This window comes from Trichoderma aggressivum (assembly GCF_033847375.1).
Source record: "Trichoderma aggressivum f. europaeum strain CBS 100526 chromosome Unknown scaffold_020, whole genome shotgun sequence".
Taxonomy (NCBI): Eukaryota; Fungi; Ascomycota; class Sordariomycetes; order Hypocreales; family Hypocreaceae; genus Trichoderma; species Trichoderma aggressivum.
Window position 1 is genome coordinate 189,310 of NW_026946386.1, and position 17,538 is coordinate 206,847.

The 17,538-nt window shown below is 47.2% G+C and overlaps 7 protein-coding genes across 7 annotated transcripts; 4 read left to right on the plus strand and 3 right to left on the minus strand.

The window, feature by feature from the left end:
* Nucleotides 1-501: 501 nt before the first annotated feature.
* On the plus strand, nt 502-1,989 carry Triagg1_5601 (uncharacterized protein; the record flags this gene model as incomplete). Its single annotated transcript, XM_062900134.1, has 1 exon — nt 502-1,989. The coding sequence occupies one exon, from the start codon at nt 502-504 to the stop codon at nt 1,987-1,989; it is 1,488 nt and encodes a 495-aa protein (XP_062755401.1).
* Nucleotides 1,990-3,049: 1,060 nt separating this feature from the next.
* Triagg1_5602 (uncharacterized protein) lies at nt 3,050-3,970 on the plus strand (the record flags this gene model as incomplete). Its single annotated transcript, XM_062900135.1, has 1 exon — nt 3,050-3,970. The coding sequence occupies one exon, from the start codon at nt 3,050-3,052 to the stop codon at nt 3,968-3,970; it is 921 nt and encodes a 306-aa protein (XP_062755402.1).
* A 4,210-nt stretch (nt 3,971-8,180) lies between these two features.
* Triagg1_5603 (uncharacterized protein) lies at nt 8,181-8,426 on the minus strand (the record flags this gene model as incomplete). Its single annotated transcript, XM_062900136.1, has 1 exon — nt 8,181-8,426. The coding sequence occupies one exon, from the start codon at nt 8,424-8,426 to the stop codon at nt 8,181-8,183; it is 246 nt and encodes an 81-aa protein (XP_062755403.1).
* A 1,859-nt stretch (nt 8,427-10,285) lies between these two features.
* Triagg1_5604 (uncharacterized protein) lies at nt 10,286-11,506 on the plus strand (the record flags this gene model as incomplete). The annotated part of the gene is made up of 4 exons (XM_062900137.1): nt 10,286-10,326; nt 10,411-10,628; nt 10,768-11,135; nt 11,207-11,506. The coding sequence occupies 4 exons, from the start codon at nt 10,286-10,288 to the stop codon at nt 11,504-11,506; spliced, it is 927 nt and encodes a 308-aa protein (XP_062755404.1).
* Nucleotides 11,507-12,486: 980 nt separating this feature from the next.
* Triagg1_5605 (transcriptional regulator family: Fungal Specific TF) lies at nt 12,487-13,794 on the minus strand (the record flags this gene model as incomplete). Its single annotated transcript, XM_062900138.1, has 1 exon — nt 12,487-13,794. The coding sequence occupies one exon, from the start codon at nt 13,792-13,794 to the stop codon at nt 12,487-12,489; it is 1,308 nt and encodes a 435-aa protein (XP_062755405.1).
* Nucleotides 13,795-14,809: 1,015 nt separating this feature from the next.
* On the minus strand, nt 14,810-15,870 carry Triagg1_5606 (uncharacterized protein; the record flags this gene model as incomplete). The annotated part of the gene is made up of 2 exons (XM_062900139.1): nt 14,810-15,749; nt 15,809-15,870. 2 exons carry the CDS (start codon nt 15,868-15,870, stop codon nt 14,810-14,812), a joined length of 1,002 nt encoding a protein of 333 aa, XP_062755406.1.
* A 510-nt stretch (nt 15,871-16,380) lies between these two features.
* Nucleotides 16,381-17,343, plus strand: Triagg1_5607 (uncharacterized protein; the record flags this gene model as incomplete). Its single annotated transcript, XM_062900140.1, has 1 exon — nt 16,381-17,343. One exon carries the CDS (start codon nt 16,381-16,383, stop codon nt 17,341-17,343), a length of 963 nt encoding a protein of 320 aa, XP_062755407.1.
* Between the last annotated feature and the right edge of the window lie 195 nt (nt 17,344-17,538).

A 17,538-nucleotide genomic window follows, 5' to 3' on the forward strand; every position in this document is an offset into this window, starting at 1 on the left:
TTACACCGAAACGAGATGCCTTGTGGGCATCGTGTCCACCGCGAAGATAGACGGTGGTTAGAAACGTGATAACCAATGCCGATGCTGAGCCGAGGATGACGATGTTCTACTGGGACAACAAGCTGTGTCGTGTTACCATTGGATTGAGTTGGTGGATTCGGTGCCTGAGAGTGGCTCGAGAGTGGCTCCCGCCAGAAGGCAGCCACCGTGATGATTAAGGCGTGAGAGTGGATTTGAGGCACTCGGTGTTTTCATATGATAGGGATGACATCAGGGCTGAATCATGAGCGAAACCTTCTTTCGCCCATGTCATCGTATCTACTGTCTGAATCCCAAGAAATGGCTCTTGTTGTCTCCACTCTCCCTGTGGATGTTATCTCCTTTATCTGTTGTCCCACCTCCGTCCCAAGAAAGTATTAAAACATGAGGCCCTGTGCCGTCACCAGGCGCTGAGAGTCAGTGTTCGATAAGCTATACTGTCACTTACATATCACCGCAATCATGGCAACCTTCGATGATGTTGATTTCGGCGTGGAAACGCCCACACAGCCTGTCAAGAGCAAATCAAATGATGCTTCTGCCCACATTCATGAGGGAGCTCTTGCTATTCCCATGTCACCTACCTCAACGACACATGACGCCATTGAGATACCTGCTACAAGATCTCCTCATGCAGATGCCTCCAAGTACATGCATAACCTTTCTCTCTCTCCGTCGATGAGAGACAGGAGGTCGTCTCGGAATTCCTTTGGCACTTCACTGCCCATTCCACGTTCCAAGAGACAGTCTCGACTCAGCTCCGTCCACCATATCGATCGAGATGCCGTCTTGGGGCCCGGTGCCGTTCCTATCCAGCCAACCCGAGACATTCTAGCTGCCCAAGTCCAAGACATATCTGCAGACAAGGCGAAGAAAGCCAAGAATATGGCATTCGTATTCGATATTGATGGCGTATTGGTACATGGAGACCGGTTGATCCCTGAGGGAAAGAGAGCTCTGGAGATTTTGAATGGAGACAATGAGCTTGGAATCAAGATTCCACACATCTTCCTGACAAACGGTTCGGGCAAACCAGAGCTAGCCCGTACGCAACAGCTGGCCAAGATCCTGCAGAATCCTGTCAACACAGAACAGTTCATTCAATCACACACCCCAATGCGCGCTCTTGCCGAATACTACAACACGGTATTGGTCGTTGGAGGAGAGGGATACCGATGCCGAGAGGTAGCGGAGCAGTACGGATTCCGTGACATCGTGGTGCCGAACGACATTGTGGCTTGGGACACCACCATCGCCCCTTACCGTGTGTTTACGGACGAAGAGCGTGCCAGCTCGAGGCCTCGTGATTTCTCCAAGACGAACATCGAGGCAATTCTGGTCTTTTCCGACTCACGCGACTACGCTACAGATATGCAGATTATCATTGATCTTCTGAGATCTGAGGATGGCCGACTGGGCACCGTAGCTGCCGATCCTCTTTCTCAGCGGATTCCCATCTACTTCTCCCAGGGAGATATGCTGTGTCCCACGGAGCATCCAATCCCTCGCATGAGCCAAGGCACTTTCCGTATCGGCCTCGAGGCTATGTATAAGGCGCTCACTGGGGTTGATCTGGAACGTGTAGTGTACGGAAAGCCTGAGATGGCGACGTACAAGTACGCCGATGAGGTTATCGCATCATGGATGGAGCAACTCCACGGAGAGGAGCGCATACCCGAAAACATTTACATGGTCGGTGACAACCCAGCCTCGGACATTATCGGAGGCAATATGTATGGTTGGAACACTTGCTTGGTGCGCACTGGTGTATTCCAAGGTGGTGACAATGACGAGGCCAACCCGGCCAACTTTGGCGTCTTCCCAAATGTTTTGGAGGCTGTCAAAACAGCATGCCGGAAGCAACTTGGAGATTCTTTTGGCTTTGAGTGGGATGACCGCGTCAACCCCGTATTGCATGGCGAGAAGCATGTTGCTTCGGCGATAGAGTAAGAGGAACCGTATGACATATGAGCGAAAATGGTGTATAGCAGAGAATGCATTGATGATGGATACGATATTAGCACATTGATAGAGAAAATTGAATAGACACTACAGCGAGCCTCAGAAGCCGCGATATATCACTCAAGATGTATTAATTTGCGGTGTCGTACCTGAAAGTTAACCACTACGCAGCATCATTCAAGAATCATAGGTTTGCTCTAAGAGGATACATCGCAATCGAGTTACGCCGCCTCACGGTTGAGCTGTTAATCCCTCAAGTATATGGGCTCACCGCCTATTTCCGCTGAAGTAGATAATTTGATTAAGAAAATACCGCGTTTTTCTTTTTCAATAATCCTTGAGAAGACTGATGATTGCCAAATATATCATGACTCAGCCTACCTCTGATCACAGACAATCTACTCTCCAACAAAAAAAGATGACCAAGATCGGTATTATATCCTCTCTTTCTTTTTCTTTTTGGTCAAAAACATTGAACAAACTAACCGACCAGTAGATACAGCATGAGAATTATCTGCTCATTGCCATTCCCATGATGTCAAGGCACCGTTTAATAAGGTTTCAGTCAAATATTCTTCACGGAACAGAAACTTAACTCCAGCAGGTGAGCTCATTGAAAGGATATAATAATTCATCTAGATCAGAATTCGCCCCAAAAAGCCTAGCAGAGATGATACTTCTTTTCTAGGGTTGTGCGCAATAACAGATGAGTAAACAGAAATTTCACGTTGAGTAATCAGAAATTGTAGGCGATGACACTCGGCCAATTGTGACCAGTCTACAGCATTGACGTTTGAGATATTCCTAGTGACGCTTCATACGCTCATATGTATTAAACGTGGTGATTACAAATGACTCGATGATTTCAGTCAAGGATCGCTGCTCAAGGCTTGATGATTAGAAATGATGTTATAGCCTCGGCGCTGAGAAGATGTATATATATCCCATAAGCACAGCCGCGTTATATGCCCTCCGTACTACCAGTTTAATCAACATCACAATTCATTTTAAGAAACAAAAATTCCTACACTCAGTCCCCGTTTTTAACATGTCGGATCTGGAAGCCCCTATTCTGGTAACTGGAGCAGCTGGCCGGGTTGGCGGCGTCGGAAGGCGTGTGGTGAAATTACTGAGAGCTGCCAACCTGCCAGTTCGCGCACATGTGCGGCAAGATGACAGTAGAGCAGATCACTTGCGTTCCTTAGGTGCAGAGGTTGTTGTAGCCGATCTCCTGAAATCAGAGGAGGTGCTTCCGATTCTCCAGGGCTGTCGGAAAGTCTTTTTCTGCACCAGCGTCTCCGCCGATTATCTGGAGGCGACGGTGGTGATGGCTGCAGCGGCAAGAGCTACAAGTGGCATCGAAGTTCTTGTCAACATGTCTCAAATGACGGTTGCTGAGATGGATCTTACTCATACAACGGATTCTCCGCAGCATAAGTTGCAATGGCTGAGCGAGCAAATACTCAACTGGTCTGGACTGCCAGTAACACATCTTCGACCAACTGTGTTCCAGGAAAACTTTCTCTTCTGGCAACTCCCCGCCGCCGGCATCAAACAATCTGGGACTATACGATTACCTTTTGGTCAAGGCTGTATATCTCCAATAGCTAGCAACGACGTTGCAGAGGTCGCGGTGCAAATTCTGCTCAACCCAAGTCAGTATATCAGCAAAAGCGTGGAGCTGACTGGACCAAACTCAGACATGTTTGAGCTCGCCAAGGAGTATTCTAATGCAATCGGGACTCCTGTTAAATATGTACCAGCCCAATTGGACGATTGGACTGAGAAGGTGTTCAAGGTTGCAACATTACCATCGCATACCTACAACCATATTCTGACTATGGTTAAGCTAGTTGAAGCTGGGCGCTATGATAGATATACGAATTCAGTCGAATCTATCCTTGGTCGGCCGGCGGCCTCTATCTCATCAACTATAAGACAGGATCCTAGCCGGTTCCAGCCATTTTGATGCCTTACTGAGTCAGGGAGACATAGCTGGCAGCCTAAGACAGCAGTGATTCTGCTTATTCGCAATGGCTTCATTCTATATGACACTTGTGTGAAGTAATTAAAGAAATCTCTTCCAGATATTCATGTTTCCTTGAATAAAACATGCCTCCCGCTGCAATGAGGCTTTGCAGGGCAGAGATGACAGACGCCGTATCGGGATAATTATAAAGTTGCAACGATGTGTGATTTGGAGCAATAGGTGATTACAGGCTGGTGAATCCGCTTCTCTGTCTTAGACTCGCTCCAAAATAATGTCCATAGCACAAACAATCCTCCAGAACAGGTGAGACTAAATCCGGCGAGAAGACTGACCACTCCAGCAGTTCCTAATTTCTCAAATATGGGGGGAGAAAAAAGGATTGCAGCCTCGGCGAAAAAGCTTCTTGTCAGTCCATTTGCTTCGAAGAGAGATCTAGCATATTTTGGATAGCTGAATGGTAGATAGACGCAGATCACCTGTGTGATAATAAGAGTGCCAGTCAAGGCAATGGCAACACCAATGAGGCTCACATCCCAGTGAACACTCTCCCTCGAAGTCCAAGCTAGTCACTTTGTCAGTAATTAATTACTTGGCTAATAATCGTACTGAGAACACAGTGGCTACTTACCGAACAGAAACAAGCCGACAGGTATCAGCATCGTGCCGTAAAGCCCCGGATATAAACAGTCCTCGGGGAGGACGACGCCCAACCCGATGTGACGCTTCGGCGCAATGACCCGGAAATACAGGCAAAGGGAAGGAATAGCCAGTGCAAATCCAACCAGCACTGATAACTATCAGAGGCCAACCTGCGTCAAGTCAAATTTAAATATGCCACCATACACTAGAGGAAAGAATTCGAAGAATGAATAAAATGTTTCGTTATTCAAGCCCAGTAAAATGTCGAGAATAAAATTGCTGGATCTAAAGCATTGATCTCCTAAGGCTTGACGAGGGTACCAAATGCAATTTGTGAAGGTTTCAACCGTGACTGTCGAAACTCAGACTCAGATCTAAGGAAATTTTGCCTTGTGATAATACGCAGTCTCTGAGCTCGTTTCAGGAGGATGCTATCCGGAGAAGATTCTGGCAATGCGGAGAACATTGCAACTAAGATTGGCGTGGAGAGCCAAAGCAGCTCCCAAGAGCTCCATTGTCTCTATAGCAACGCCACCAATAAGAGGGCCAAGAGCCTGACAGCTGTTGTTAATATTGAAACAGTTTCTGGTTAGCATGCTGAGGATTGACTTACTGGAGCCATTGTTGTACCTTCGCCCCAAATTGCAATGACATATACGGCCCGCACAAGGTCTGGTGATGCTGGTACACTGCGTATAATCTCCTAGAGACCATGCAGAACCCCCCCGCCCCCTCCCGAGCTCCCCCCACCAGACGGATGCACCACAGAATCCCCGATTAAAGATTCTAAAGTCTCACACTTGACGATGTTGACATCTGAATGAGATGTGTCCGGATACGCCAGTAAGTGACGAGATGCTACTGGAGCAAAGTAGCGAAAAATTAGGGACGGATAATCTTTGTATCCAACGCATTGTCCGCTCGTTCTGCGACATACGTCGCAATTCAAGACTCGGGGAAATCAGTACTAGTATACCTAGATACAGGAGGATACGTGAATGCTAGGTTGGTCGAACTGGCTTGGTTCCATCACACTGGACGTGTAAGCCTTCATATGTGCCAATCAACGGTGCTCCATGGATCATATACTGCACCTACCTTTTTCTTCCTCTTCTTACAGGTTTCACAACCTTTTGAGATGCCATGATAGACCATTTTGGCTAGCTGGACGCCTCACCCTCAGCAGCGACGATAAACTTCTCACTCAGTTACAGAGCTAAGAAAGCAAGCAGCAGCCATGGTTTTATTACAGAGCGGTTGGGATCAAGTTAGCGTTACGCCGGCTTCCGCCAGTTCGCATGGCAAGCATGGGTAGCATTAAGAAGCCTCTCAGCCTGGAGGTTTTTTCAAAGGATGCAGGCCAACTCCGTATCCACCCGGTATACTCTGTATGATACCTAGTGAGATTCGTTTACGGCTGATCAACTCGTTGAATCGACGTCCTCTTAACACTGACTTGTTATCCAGTGGTATCAATCCTAAGGATAACTTGGAATCTCCCGTGAGAAAGATTGCGGCATAGTAGGAACGCATTTGCCCAGGAAGAAACCTCCAAGATTGCACTTTTTACTCACCCGCTATACAGTTGCCGATTACTTAGTCCATATGCTAGTTTTCATAGAATGGTAAAGGAACGCAGAGAACACAGCGGAAAATGGACACTTTCAGGGTAAGTAATCAGGTAGATGGCTGACGGATGTTTTTTTCAGAAAAAGAGGCAACACAAATGATGCATTATCATAATTTAGATAGTATTACTGCCTTATCTCTGGGTTCCAAAGTTTCTCGGCTTCGAGGGGCCTCATAACGGCATGTAGTTTACAGTTGACCGGTTCACCTCTGTGGTGTCTGCAAACAGCCTCCCGGAATCTCAAGACGGGGCCGAATCGTCAAATATGGCTAGTGTTGCGCGCTTGCAGGTAAATGGAGCGCCCTGTAGAAGCAATGGATCAGATGCGGCAGCTAAATTCATCCGGCTAGCGTTGCGCGCAGGAGCTTCGCCTTGCATCCCAACAGTGCAATTCGATTATTCAAAACCCGCCTGTTTTCCTCTGCCGGGACATCTAGATTCTTCTTGTACTTTTTACCGTAGCAAATTCGGTAATCTAGAATCTCTTGAGGAAAGCTGAAGAAACAGTTCCACGGAATATCGGCTTTTACAGAATAATCCCGATTCTGTATCCATTTGTAATGTGGACGTTTACGGCGAGTGACCTCTGGTTCTTGCTTCGGACTTCTGTGGCAGCTTCCATTTCGTCTGTGAGTCGGCCAGCCCGCCGCTATATGGAACTATTGAGAAAATCTACTTTTAAGTCTAAATATGTAATTTAAAGATACAGAAGAGTTCTTTATGTCGCTGATGATGCATCCAAGCTCTAGTCTAGCGAGAGACAGAGTAGTGGCCTCATTCGAGCGGGGTGACTTAAAGGCACCCCAGGTATCATTTCTGTTGTCTCGAAAACATGCTCAAAATTATCCGGTATATCTATCGATAGACTTAATGGACCTTAAATTGATGCTGTCTGTTTGAATGGCTGGGAGTTGGATTGGATTTCCTATGATATGTGCGCCTCTTAAAAGAGATTCTGGTATCCAGCTGAAGTGGTAAAAATAAACATCTTACCTCACATCGTGGATGATGTAATATATATGGGAAGAAAGCTTTTACACCTTTCTAAAAGCTTTGCTGAGATATGGTATGAAGCTATTCTATGTTAATATTGACTCTGGCGATTGAACAACGATTCATAAACAAAATGTATCATGAGGTCATCTGCCTATATCAACTAGCTATTCATCTCGTAGAAACTAGATGGCCATTTTTGGTTGGTTTTATATATTTGGCGTCACCATGGACAATTAAATAGTCGTGATAGAGCAATCACCATCTTCGAACGGAGGATCGCATACCTACCACCTGGAGTCACATTTGCTGACCGCAAAAGTCGGCTTAAATTCACGTCAACCGAGACACGCCACGTGGTACTCCGGGGTGACACCCTTTTCATCTCGTATTAGTTGGATGGACCGATCATCTGGACTTGGTTATGCGGTAACTTCTTGCTAGTTATGCGAACGAATGCAGGCATATTGCATATAGAATGGCCGTCCGCACAAAAAGCATAGGGTCCTATACGTCCTATATAGTCGGAGACTCAATGCAAGACAAATAGATGTTAACAATACTTCCGGATGATTCTTTACTTGTGGCAATGGGAGATGATATAAACATATGCAGATATGATATGACAGTTAACAAAAATGATATATTAAGTCGCTAGTGAGTATTTAGCAGAAAATCTAGTTAATATACACCTGATAAAGAATGAGGCATTGAACAGTTCAAACCAAAATAACAATTTTCGCCGAAAAACCTTCTCCCCGGGAAAAGTATCTATGTATTCGCCATATAGTATGGATTTTGTCACCGCTCACGAAAACTATACATCGCGTAGTATAGAACGTTGACGTTGATAATCCGTTTATATGGCTGTGTTTTCGAAGGGGCAACTTGGTCTCTAGATGTATTTCCTTCATGTTTCTTGCTCCCTTACATCCACCACCATCGTCGAGAGCTTTGTGTCTTGAGTTCGCTGAGCCTGTTCGAGAAGGCCATCCGCTGCTGCTCGCTTACACTCTTTCCAACTGCGTCGAGGACCTTCATGTGCTCCTTTTTGAGGTCTTCAAACCCGTTGTCCAGTTCCTTGTGCCAAGGGTAAAGGACAAAGACCTGAAAGCCGAGCGCTGAAGTGGCGACCATAAAGTTGGTCAAAGAAATGGCGCGTGTGAGCTTCATCTTGGTATCGATAGTATAAGAGGTGGGGTCGAGGGCGGACTTGTCGGAGTCGTATTCACGAATGAACTGAGGGGGGAATGTTGGTCGTGCTCTTCCTTGCGGGTGTTTTTCTTGTGTTTAATTTTGTTGGTTCGGATTCTTTATGTCTCGTGTAGATCGTCGATGATAGAAAAGTCGTGAATGGCAAATGAAATCACCCTTCAACAGAATATGAGCAGGAGACTTGGGTATTTTGTGTAAAGAGAAGAGGAATGGACACCAAAACAAATAACAAGCGCCTGGGAAATAAGAAGACGAATGAGAAGAAAAAGTTAGAGAAGAGGGAGGGAGGGAAGAAGAACGGAAATAACCGTGAAAAATCCCGTCATCATTTTTTTGTCGCATGTGACTGTGACAGCCTAACTCATATACATTCTGCTACTCCGTGTTAAAGCCCACTTCCATCTCTTCTCCGGCCTCTGCCCGATTCTCCACTTTATGAGGCGCGCTCAAGGGATAAAGGGTTACTCTCCCATGCAGGGACATGCAAGAAGATGCTGCAATTTTTTAGTGATACAATCCATACTAATACGGGTAGTATTCGTACCCAAAAGTTTAACTTTTCGCTGCGTGATGTCTTACTGGATCGAGAAAGCCCAACGTCTCCGGGCAAAATAATTTAGGTACGTCCTTATTAAAGGTGTTTGATAGGGGGGCCTGGCCCCTGATTCCTAAATTGGATGGTAGTCTCCGATTTGACACGTGTGGCGGAAGAGAAATCAGGCCACTTTCATCGGCGAGCCCTTGACAGCAATCCACTTGCGCTCCATAGCCTCGGGTATTGGGATCCATTTCAGCCGACACCGCAGGGAATCCAGCTGCTTCTAGAATGTATGAGAGAAAGATAATTTAATCGAGGGAAATACGATGATAAGTTGGGTAGCATTTACAACAGTGCTGAAGGGGGCGTCTCCACATTCCGGCGTCCTCAGCTCAAAGCTCACTGTTCCGCAACCAAATTTCTGCAAGGGTACTGCCGTCTTTAGCTCGATCGCACACAATCCACCGAAATTATTACCTCATGGATAAAGAGGACAAAGAGCGAAAGAGAAGATAGCCGCAAATTGGCTAAAACCTGTGAAACCGCCTACTCCGTAGTCTTGCCGGAAAAGACGCCTCAAGACGCTGTCACGGCTAAATCTGGTTCTTTCCGAAATACCTGTACACCCATTACCTTCACGGCAAATACATTTCTTTTGCTAGTGATAAGCACATACTAGCTGTTAGGTTAGCATTTGGACAATGTTAATAAGTGTTCCCTAGAATGGTTTACTATTTGCCCAGGTGTATTTCATCATAGACTCTACATTTGTAGCTTGTCTTAACGCTTGTGACGTTGGTCTTGTTGTCGACCCTGTCGTGCGGCTTCACATAAATGTTGTGAGCCTGTCTCACATAAGCTTAGTTGGCCAACAGCAATCAAATCATGTAGCCGCATCGTGTTCAGGAATTTAGACAGGCACCGACGGTGAATGCCTCCGGTCTCGTTAGGCTTGGGGAGACGTGTAAACTGGATGATGTATCAGTATTACGAAGATACCATGCATGTACGTACAAGTACATACATATGCCGATCCCGGTACTGGGTCTGGCTGGGCGGCAACTGAAGCCCACTTTCGGGTCCGGCACGGTGCTGTGTCCGGCGGGGATTACGAATCGGCGTATTGATGTGCCGAGTAGTGAGGCTGCAGCTTTATGAACAGGCAGTTCGCGCCAAGGGTTATTGGATTGAGCCTTCGAGCAGTGTCTAAACTTGGAAGCCGTTTCATTCGGAATTCACACACCTTAGAAGGAGCACATCGCAAATCAGACAGTGAATCATGGGCAAACCCAAGGCTTTGTTGCTTGGTAAGATTGACCAGTGAGTGCAGCCTTTAATCATAGCTTCCGCATTTTGTCTGACGATTCAAACTTGGCGACACGGCTAACATTTGAGCCACTACAGCGCCACGACTTCCTGGAACGCCCTTTGCGATGTTGCAGAACTGGTCTCTACTCAAGCAAAGAATCGAGCAGAGTTTATTGAAGAATGCACATCTGGCAGACTCGACGGCGTTGTTGTAATTTGTGACCGGGCACCATCTAGCCTTGCCGTCACAGGCAGATATGACGAAGAACTCATCCAAGCGTTGCCGAAGAGCTTAAAGTTTATATGTCACAACGGTGAGTTGTGTTCCTAAATGAAAGTTTACAACGGCATGTATTAGGCTCGAATGGCCGGCCTACAGGAATTTCGTCTAATTATACATCATGGTGGATACAGGTGCTGGTTATGACAATATACATGTTTCTGCATGTACAGCACGCTCAATTCTTATTTCAAATTGCCCCAACGTGGTCGATGACGCTACGGCTGACACTGCCATCTTTCTGATCCTGGCCGCGCTCCGAGGATTCAATAACGGCATTATGGCGATACGGAATGGTACGTGGAGGGGAGCCGTACCGCCTCCTCCTCTCGGCCATGATCCACAAGGCAAAATCCTTGGTATCCTAGGAATGGGAGGCATTGGTCGGAATCTGAAGAAAAAAGCCGAGGTTTTCGGCATGAGCGTTATATACCACAATAGGAAGCAGCTGGACGTGGAGCAGGCCGGCGGTGCAGAATACGTGGGCTTTGAAGATCTGTTGGCAAGAAGCGATGTGCTGAGTTTGAACCTGCCGCTCAACGTGAGTCCACAGATTGTTACGCTCTTTGCAAATTATGCGTTGAACAAAACTGATCAGGAGGCTCAACTTAGTCAGGAACACGGAATATTATTTCTACTCCAGAGTTCGATAAGATGAAGCAAGGTGTTGTCATTGTCAACACTGCCAGGGGAGGTGTCATGGATGAAGCTGCTCTTGTCGACGCCCTCAATAACGGCAAGGTTTGGTCCGTTGGATTAGATGTTTATCAGCAGGAGCCTAACATACATCCTGGCTTGGTATCTAACCCACATGTATGTCTACTGCCCCATATGGGGACGTCGACGGTCGAGGTTAGTACTGTAGTCCGCTTATTCTTCAGCAAGATGGGAATGCTAATCGAAGTGGGATGAGTTAAGACGAAAACCAAGATGGAAGAGTGGACCATAAGCAATGTACGGTCGGCTTTGGAGAAAGGTAAGTTGGTGAGTTTAGTGATGGAGCAAGTGCGCGAAGTTGAGCGGGATTAAATGGTTATGCCCATCAGGTGTAATAACTTCTACTATTATGCTGAAACATAGAGACAGTGAAAGCAACTGGCACAAGGCATGGAAATAAGGATAAGGGCTGTGCACGGAGCTCTATATCGCAAATAGAGTTGTAAAGGCTGTATACTTAATAATGGCGTAAGATGCATAATTAGACATGGTATCGATGAATAAATAATTCTATGATTATAAGGCAGTAATTCTACCTCTCGTAGCTTGTATATATCTGCCAGTGGACGAAACACGAGGAAAGCATGGCCACAATCATTATAGCCATTCTCCATCAACATCTGCAACAAATGTACTACTCCAAGGCGCGGACATTTCACTCATGTCTAAGATCGGCATATCCAAGAAGTCGAATTCCGGAAGTTGGGGGTCGGCTAAAGTACTGAGACGGTTCTGGAGCCCATAAGCTGTCCGCCTCGTATCGTTGAAGATTTCCAAGCCCGTTGGGCCACCCGGATTGTTCTTGGTATCCAAAATCAGCTGGATGAGGTTGATGTACCGTTGAGAACACGGCCAGGGTATCGATAATTGTCGCAAGCTACTAAGCAATGGTTCTAAATCGGTGGGCATAGACCCGTACGTGTTCTCGTGTCCCGTTGTCCACAGTATAATTAGGCTCCTAGCAGCGACCCAAACCACGAAAGCAAACAAAGGACCTAATTGTTCCAATTTCTGAGGCTGGACAGAAGATGCTAGTGATGCGATATCTCTGACAGCCTGGCGGCAGCGAGCGCGAGCTGATGGTGATGGCCTCAAATAGGGAGAGGATGTCGATGGAAATGCCGCAACCGTATACATGCGAATATTTATACTGCATTTCTCAGACTCATTAGTACTTACGAGAATATAAAGAACGGCGAGAAGGTAAGAATTAAGTAACGGGAGCTATACAGATGAAATGTAGCATGAACTAGAATCCACATGGGATTAAAGTCAGGAGGCGGCTCTCGGACTTCTCGCGGGAGGTTTTCGAACCAGGTGGCTAAATTGATGTCCAACCGCCGAAAACTACTTTGCCACTCCTGACAATGAGCTGGCAGCGAGTAATTGACGGGTTGAATCAAGAGTTGATTAGACCGGTCTAGCAAGGCTAAAAGATCGATGTAGTGGCGCCAAAGGTTGAAGGTATTGTACCACTGTGATTGCTTAATCGCTCCTGTTGCCTGGAACCAGTCAGATGGTACCGACTGGCCCCAGTCTTCATCATTTACTGGATATGGTAACCGGATATTTCTCGTATCTGTGCCACCGGGTTGACCGTGGGATACGCTGGAGAGGCGGTCGATGCTATATATAACCCAGAACAAGCGTCGTCTCTCCTCTGTCTCAATAATTGATGAATCTAGCCCATCATCGGGATCTTCGTTTCGAACGAGCGGTGTATTTGTTTCGATGCTTGAGGAAGAAGGACTTTTCGACAAGCCCAAATGTTTAGCGGCAGTGACGAGCATGGACATTACGTTCCAAGTACGCGGTCCCTGTCCCTGACCAATTGTATCAATGGCGAGAAGAGTTAAAGCTTGAGTTGAGATCAGGGTACACGAATCAATAGTCTTCAACAAAATGAAATCACGAGATGCCTTGACGAACGCCTCTCGGGTTTCTAATGGCGGATCTGATTTCCTCCAGAAGCGAAAAGCAACTATGACGATACCGTGTAGGAGGATTTGGCGCTCCGATGCGTACATATTGGCTGTAAAGCTGGGTTTGAAGAACAGGGGGGCCCACGGGTAAACGAGGTCAAAAAATAACTCCAGAAGCTCGTCCATGATCTCATGAGAAGGTAGTCCGCTGCCGACAGAAGCTAGAGCTTGAGAAGGACGCAATTGACTGGTCATAGTATCTGCCGGAGTTGAGGTGAGCGACCTCACTTCGGGCCGTTGCTGCGAAACCGACCATATCTGGGGCTCATCAATAGTCCTATCAGTTGAGATGATGTTATTTGCTGGCGGAAGGGGAGTCGTCGCTACCATGCCCCTGTGGATGGGACTTAGGATGTCTTGGGCGGAGTGGCTGGCCTTGTCGATGGTTTCAAGGGACGAAGCTCCAAGGCTATCATCGGCCATTGATGTGGAAACTTTAGTGATAGGCTCAGCCCGCACATAATTCAACACATCCTGGATAGACTGATTGATCTTGTCCATGTTATTTTCTAACAGAGTGAGACGTTGCTTAATCGCCTTGCCGTACCCGGGACGCAATCCCGGCTGCCCCTTTTCACGATATACGCAGGTGAGGCCTATGCTATGAATGAGCATCTCTCACAAGAAAACCGAAGCAACGCGAAATTCCCACCTTTCCGGCGACATGTGTCGCATTGTGGACGGCCACTGTCACATCGTGATTTTTTCATCTTGCAAATTTCGCAGCTGTTGTCGATTAGTCAATAAGGATAGGCCAACGACCACGCACTCCAACAGACTAGGGTTACACTTACGCCTTGGAAAGCATCCTCGGCCGCTTGCTCGGCGGCTCGCCAGACTCAAAACCCCGATCAGCCGACATGTCAGGGCTTTGTCTTGCACTCCCAAGCATCGTGACGCCTCGGCAGAATATCAATCTTTCGAAATAGAGGCCAGGACCTTTACGAGAAAAGGCTGCTATACCTGAACAAGTCACCGTCAACCAAATGGCGGCTCACAAAACCCCAGACTTTCAGAATCCCCAACTTTCCCCTCACGATTCTTGCCTTCCTAGCCCCACAGGAATTTTGTAGTGCAAAATGGTCTCTGGGGAAAAGCGCGGGGTAAGCACTTGGGATCAATCTAGCAGTCATCAGCTGTGCTGGGCCTGACTCGCTCCTCGAGCTTGAGAGCCACACAAAGCGGCTACTAAGGATTAGCCTACAGACGCTCCGGCGCAATGATGTCGCGGAACGTTACAAATGATTGTTTACGCGTTCTTCTGAGCCAAGCAGTCTAGGGGTCATCACGAGTTGGATTTTGTATCGTCCATCAGGTGTAAATTACCACGTCCAAAAGCAAGAGCTAGATCGGTTGTAAACATAGGGCTCAAAGACTTAATTTCCTTACAAGGACAAATGCATGCAATTTGTATTGAACTAATTGTAACAAATTAAGCTGTGTGTTACATGTATGAAAGAAGACTGCAATGGTTGAACCATGCTTCGCTATATAATGGCACTCATCATCAAGCTCGTCAGTAAGCTTTGACACCTGCCAATCTCAACAGTTGCTCGGTGTGTTGAGGCTTCTCACGAGGTTCAGATCTATCACGAGGATCTGCTGTTCCATCGGGCAGTTGGGCCTTCAGCTCTCGGAGCTTGATGTTGTCGTGTGGCCAGTGAGTCGTAGCCCCATTGGCCGCAAAGACTTTTTGCTTTTCCACAATCGCTTCCTTGGAGGCCAGCTTCGCCGGTGCATAGGCAGCATAGATGACTGTGCGAATGGTTTGGCTCTTCTCTGTAGGCTCGCCGCCCCAGTGAATGGTACGCGAATCCCAGAGGATCAAATCTCCTGGCTCGGCAACAACCCGCTGCGGCTCGAGGCCATGCTTACGGAACCATTCCATGTCCTTGTCGTTGAAATAGCGATTGTCTCGCCATTCCCAAGTTCCAGAATCCGTCTGAGTGTCAAAGAATTCTTCAACCAAAGCGTGTGAGCCGGGTATAACAACTAGTGAACCATCCTCGGGCCTAGCATGGCTCAGATTAATGATTCCTTGTACGCAGTGCATACCACGCTTCCGAGGAGCCTGGTCGACATGTGGCCAAGGGGCACGAGCAGCCTTCAGGTTGGGAAGAGTGACATTAAGTGAGTCAAACGAGACAAGCAGCTCTTCAGTTCCCCACACCTTTGCAAACGCATCTATGACTCCAGGCTCCATACGCGCCTCCCACATGAAGCGCTCGTGAACGACTCCGTAGTTTTCATAGGTGTTCTTATCTGTTTGAACTGGGAGTTGCGCCGTTTTCCAGGTCGAAGGGTTTTCCAAGTCCAATGAGCTATCAAAGGATTTGAGCCATTCAAAGGCCTTTTGCTGGTAGTGGCTAGCCCTATCGGGGGACACAGCGCCTTTTACGACTGCATATCCTTGGGAGACTAAATCATCTCGAAAGTCACCATATTGACCTTCTAATCTATAGATATCTCGATTAGAAAAGAGCATCGGGATATTCTGGAGAATGGAAAGACTCACTTAAATGGGCTGAACACCCGGACCGATGCTGGAGAGGCTGTGATTGTTTGAGTGGCGCTCATGATGGGCAGAGAAAGCTAGTCTTTTTGTTACCAAGCTTAGGTAGTTTCGAAGCTCTTACTCCCTCGTTCCTCTTACTCACTCCTCTGTATATAAATCACGCTGCCGGTTCGCCACCCGGGTAATGGATTGATAGCTCAACTTCTTCATTTTCGGACCACCGACTTTGTCGAGCTGAGCTCCTCACCATCTGGTGGAACATTAGGCCGGCTCGAAGTCACGCCGGTTTGCTCACGGCGGATGATTGCGCCGCATTGACAAAACCGGAGCTTCGCTAAAGTGGAACTAGAATAGCCCCCCGGGAACCAGCCGAACGTTGTATTGGAGACTAGTGTTGCAAGAGGAGGGGATTCAATGATCCAGAACATCAAAGTAAATACGACACCCCAGTAAAGAGAGGCTCAAAAACGGAAGATAGAGCTGTTACAAAGAAAACCCAATTGGCTCGTTTCATACTTCTACTGCTCCAGAGAAAGACAGTTGTTACCTCTATTGCCCCAAACAAAGACAATATGAAGATCCTCATCACTGGCGCTGCAGGGTTCATAGGACAGATTGTGTCTAAAGCACTTTTCGATGATGGCTCGCACGAGCTCATTCTAACAGATGTGATTGAGCCTTCCATTCCTCGAGGCGCAAAATATCCCCAGATGACCCAAACCATCCAAGCAGACCTCGTCGACTCGCCTACAAGTGTCATTACCAAGGATCTTGACGCCGCCATTTTACTCCATGGTGTCATGTCTTCGGCCGCTGAAGCCGATTTTGACCTGGGCTATCGCGTCAATGTGACTGCAACATGGACGCTGTTGAATAATTTAGCAAAGATATGCCCTGGACTTCGAGTCCTCTACGCCTCCAGCGAAGCTGTCTACGGCACCCCTGTACCCAAGCACAATGTTACCGAGAGGGATATTACAACCCCAGAGATGTCTTATGGCTGCCAGAAAGTCATCTGTGAAACACTCATCAACGACTTTACCCGCCGCGGAATGATCAATGGGTTCTCGCTCCGTTTCCCGACAATCTCAGTCCGCCCTGGAGCACCCAGCAAGGCTATCTCGGCTTTCTTGTCAGGTATTATTCGAGAACCAATGAACGGACAGGAATGCGTTGTGCCGCTAAAGGATCGCGCGTGGCGGCACTGGATGTCTTCTCCCAAGACGCTGGTGCATAACATTCTTGTGGCACTCACCTTCCCTCGTGATGCCCTTCCACCACACAGAAGAGTCCTCAACATGCCAGGGTTTGCAGTCACCATCCAAGATATGTTGAATGCTTTGGAGGAGGTTGGAGGAAAGGATAAATTGGCCTTTGTGCGAGAAGAGGATGTTCCTTCTTTAAAATCCACACTATACTCTTGGGCAGATGATTTTGATAACTCTTTATCTCTGTCACTTGGGATGAAGCAAGACACATCTTTTGTCGACTCGGTGAAGGACTACATCGAAACGTTAGGGGAGGCCAAACAGTAGGAGCGGATAGAAGTGAAAGCTAATAGGGTACTTGGTAGAGCAGTTGTATATAACTTGTTAGCAATTGCAAGAGGCTTGGATATAAGATGAAGTCAAGCAAAGATGATTACTAGGCGAGTACATCTAATCTTCAGAAACAATCATCCTCACTGGGGATATGGGAATCAAAAAGGTTAATGCTTTTATTTGTAAGAC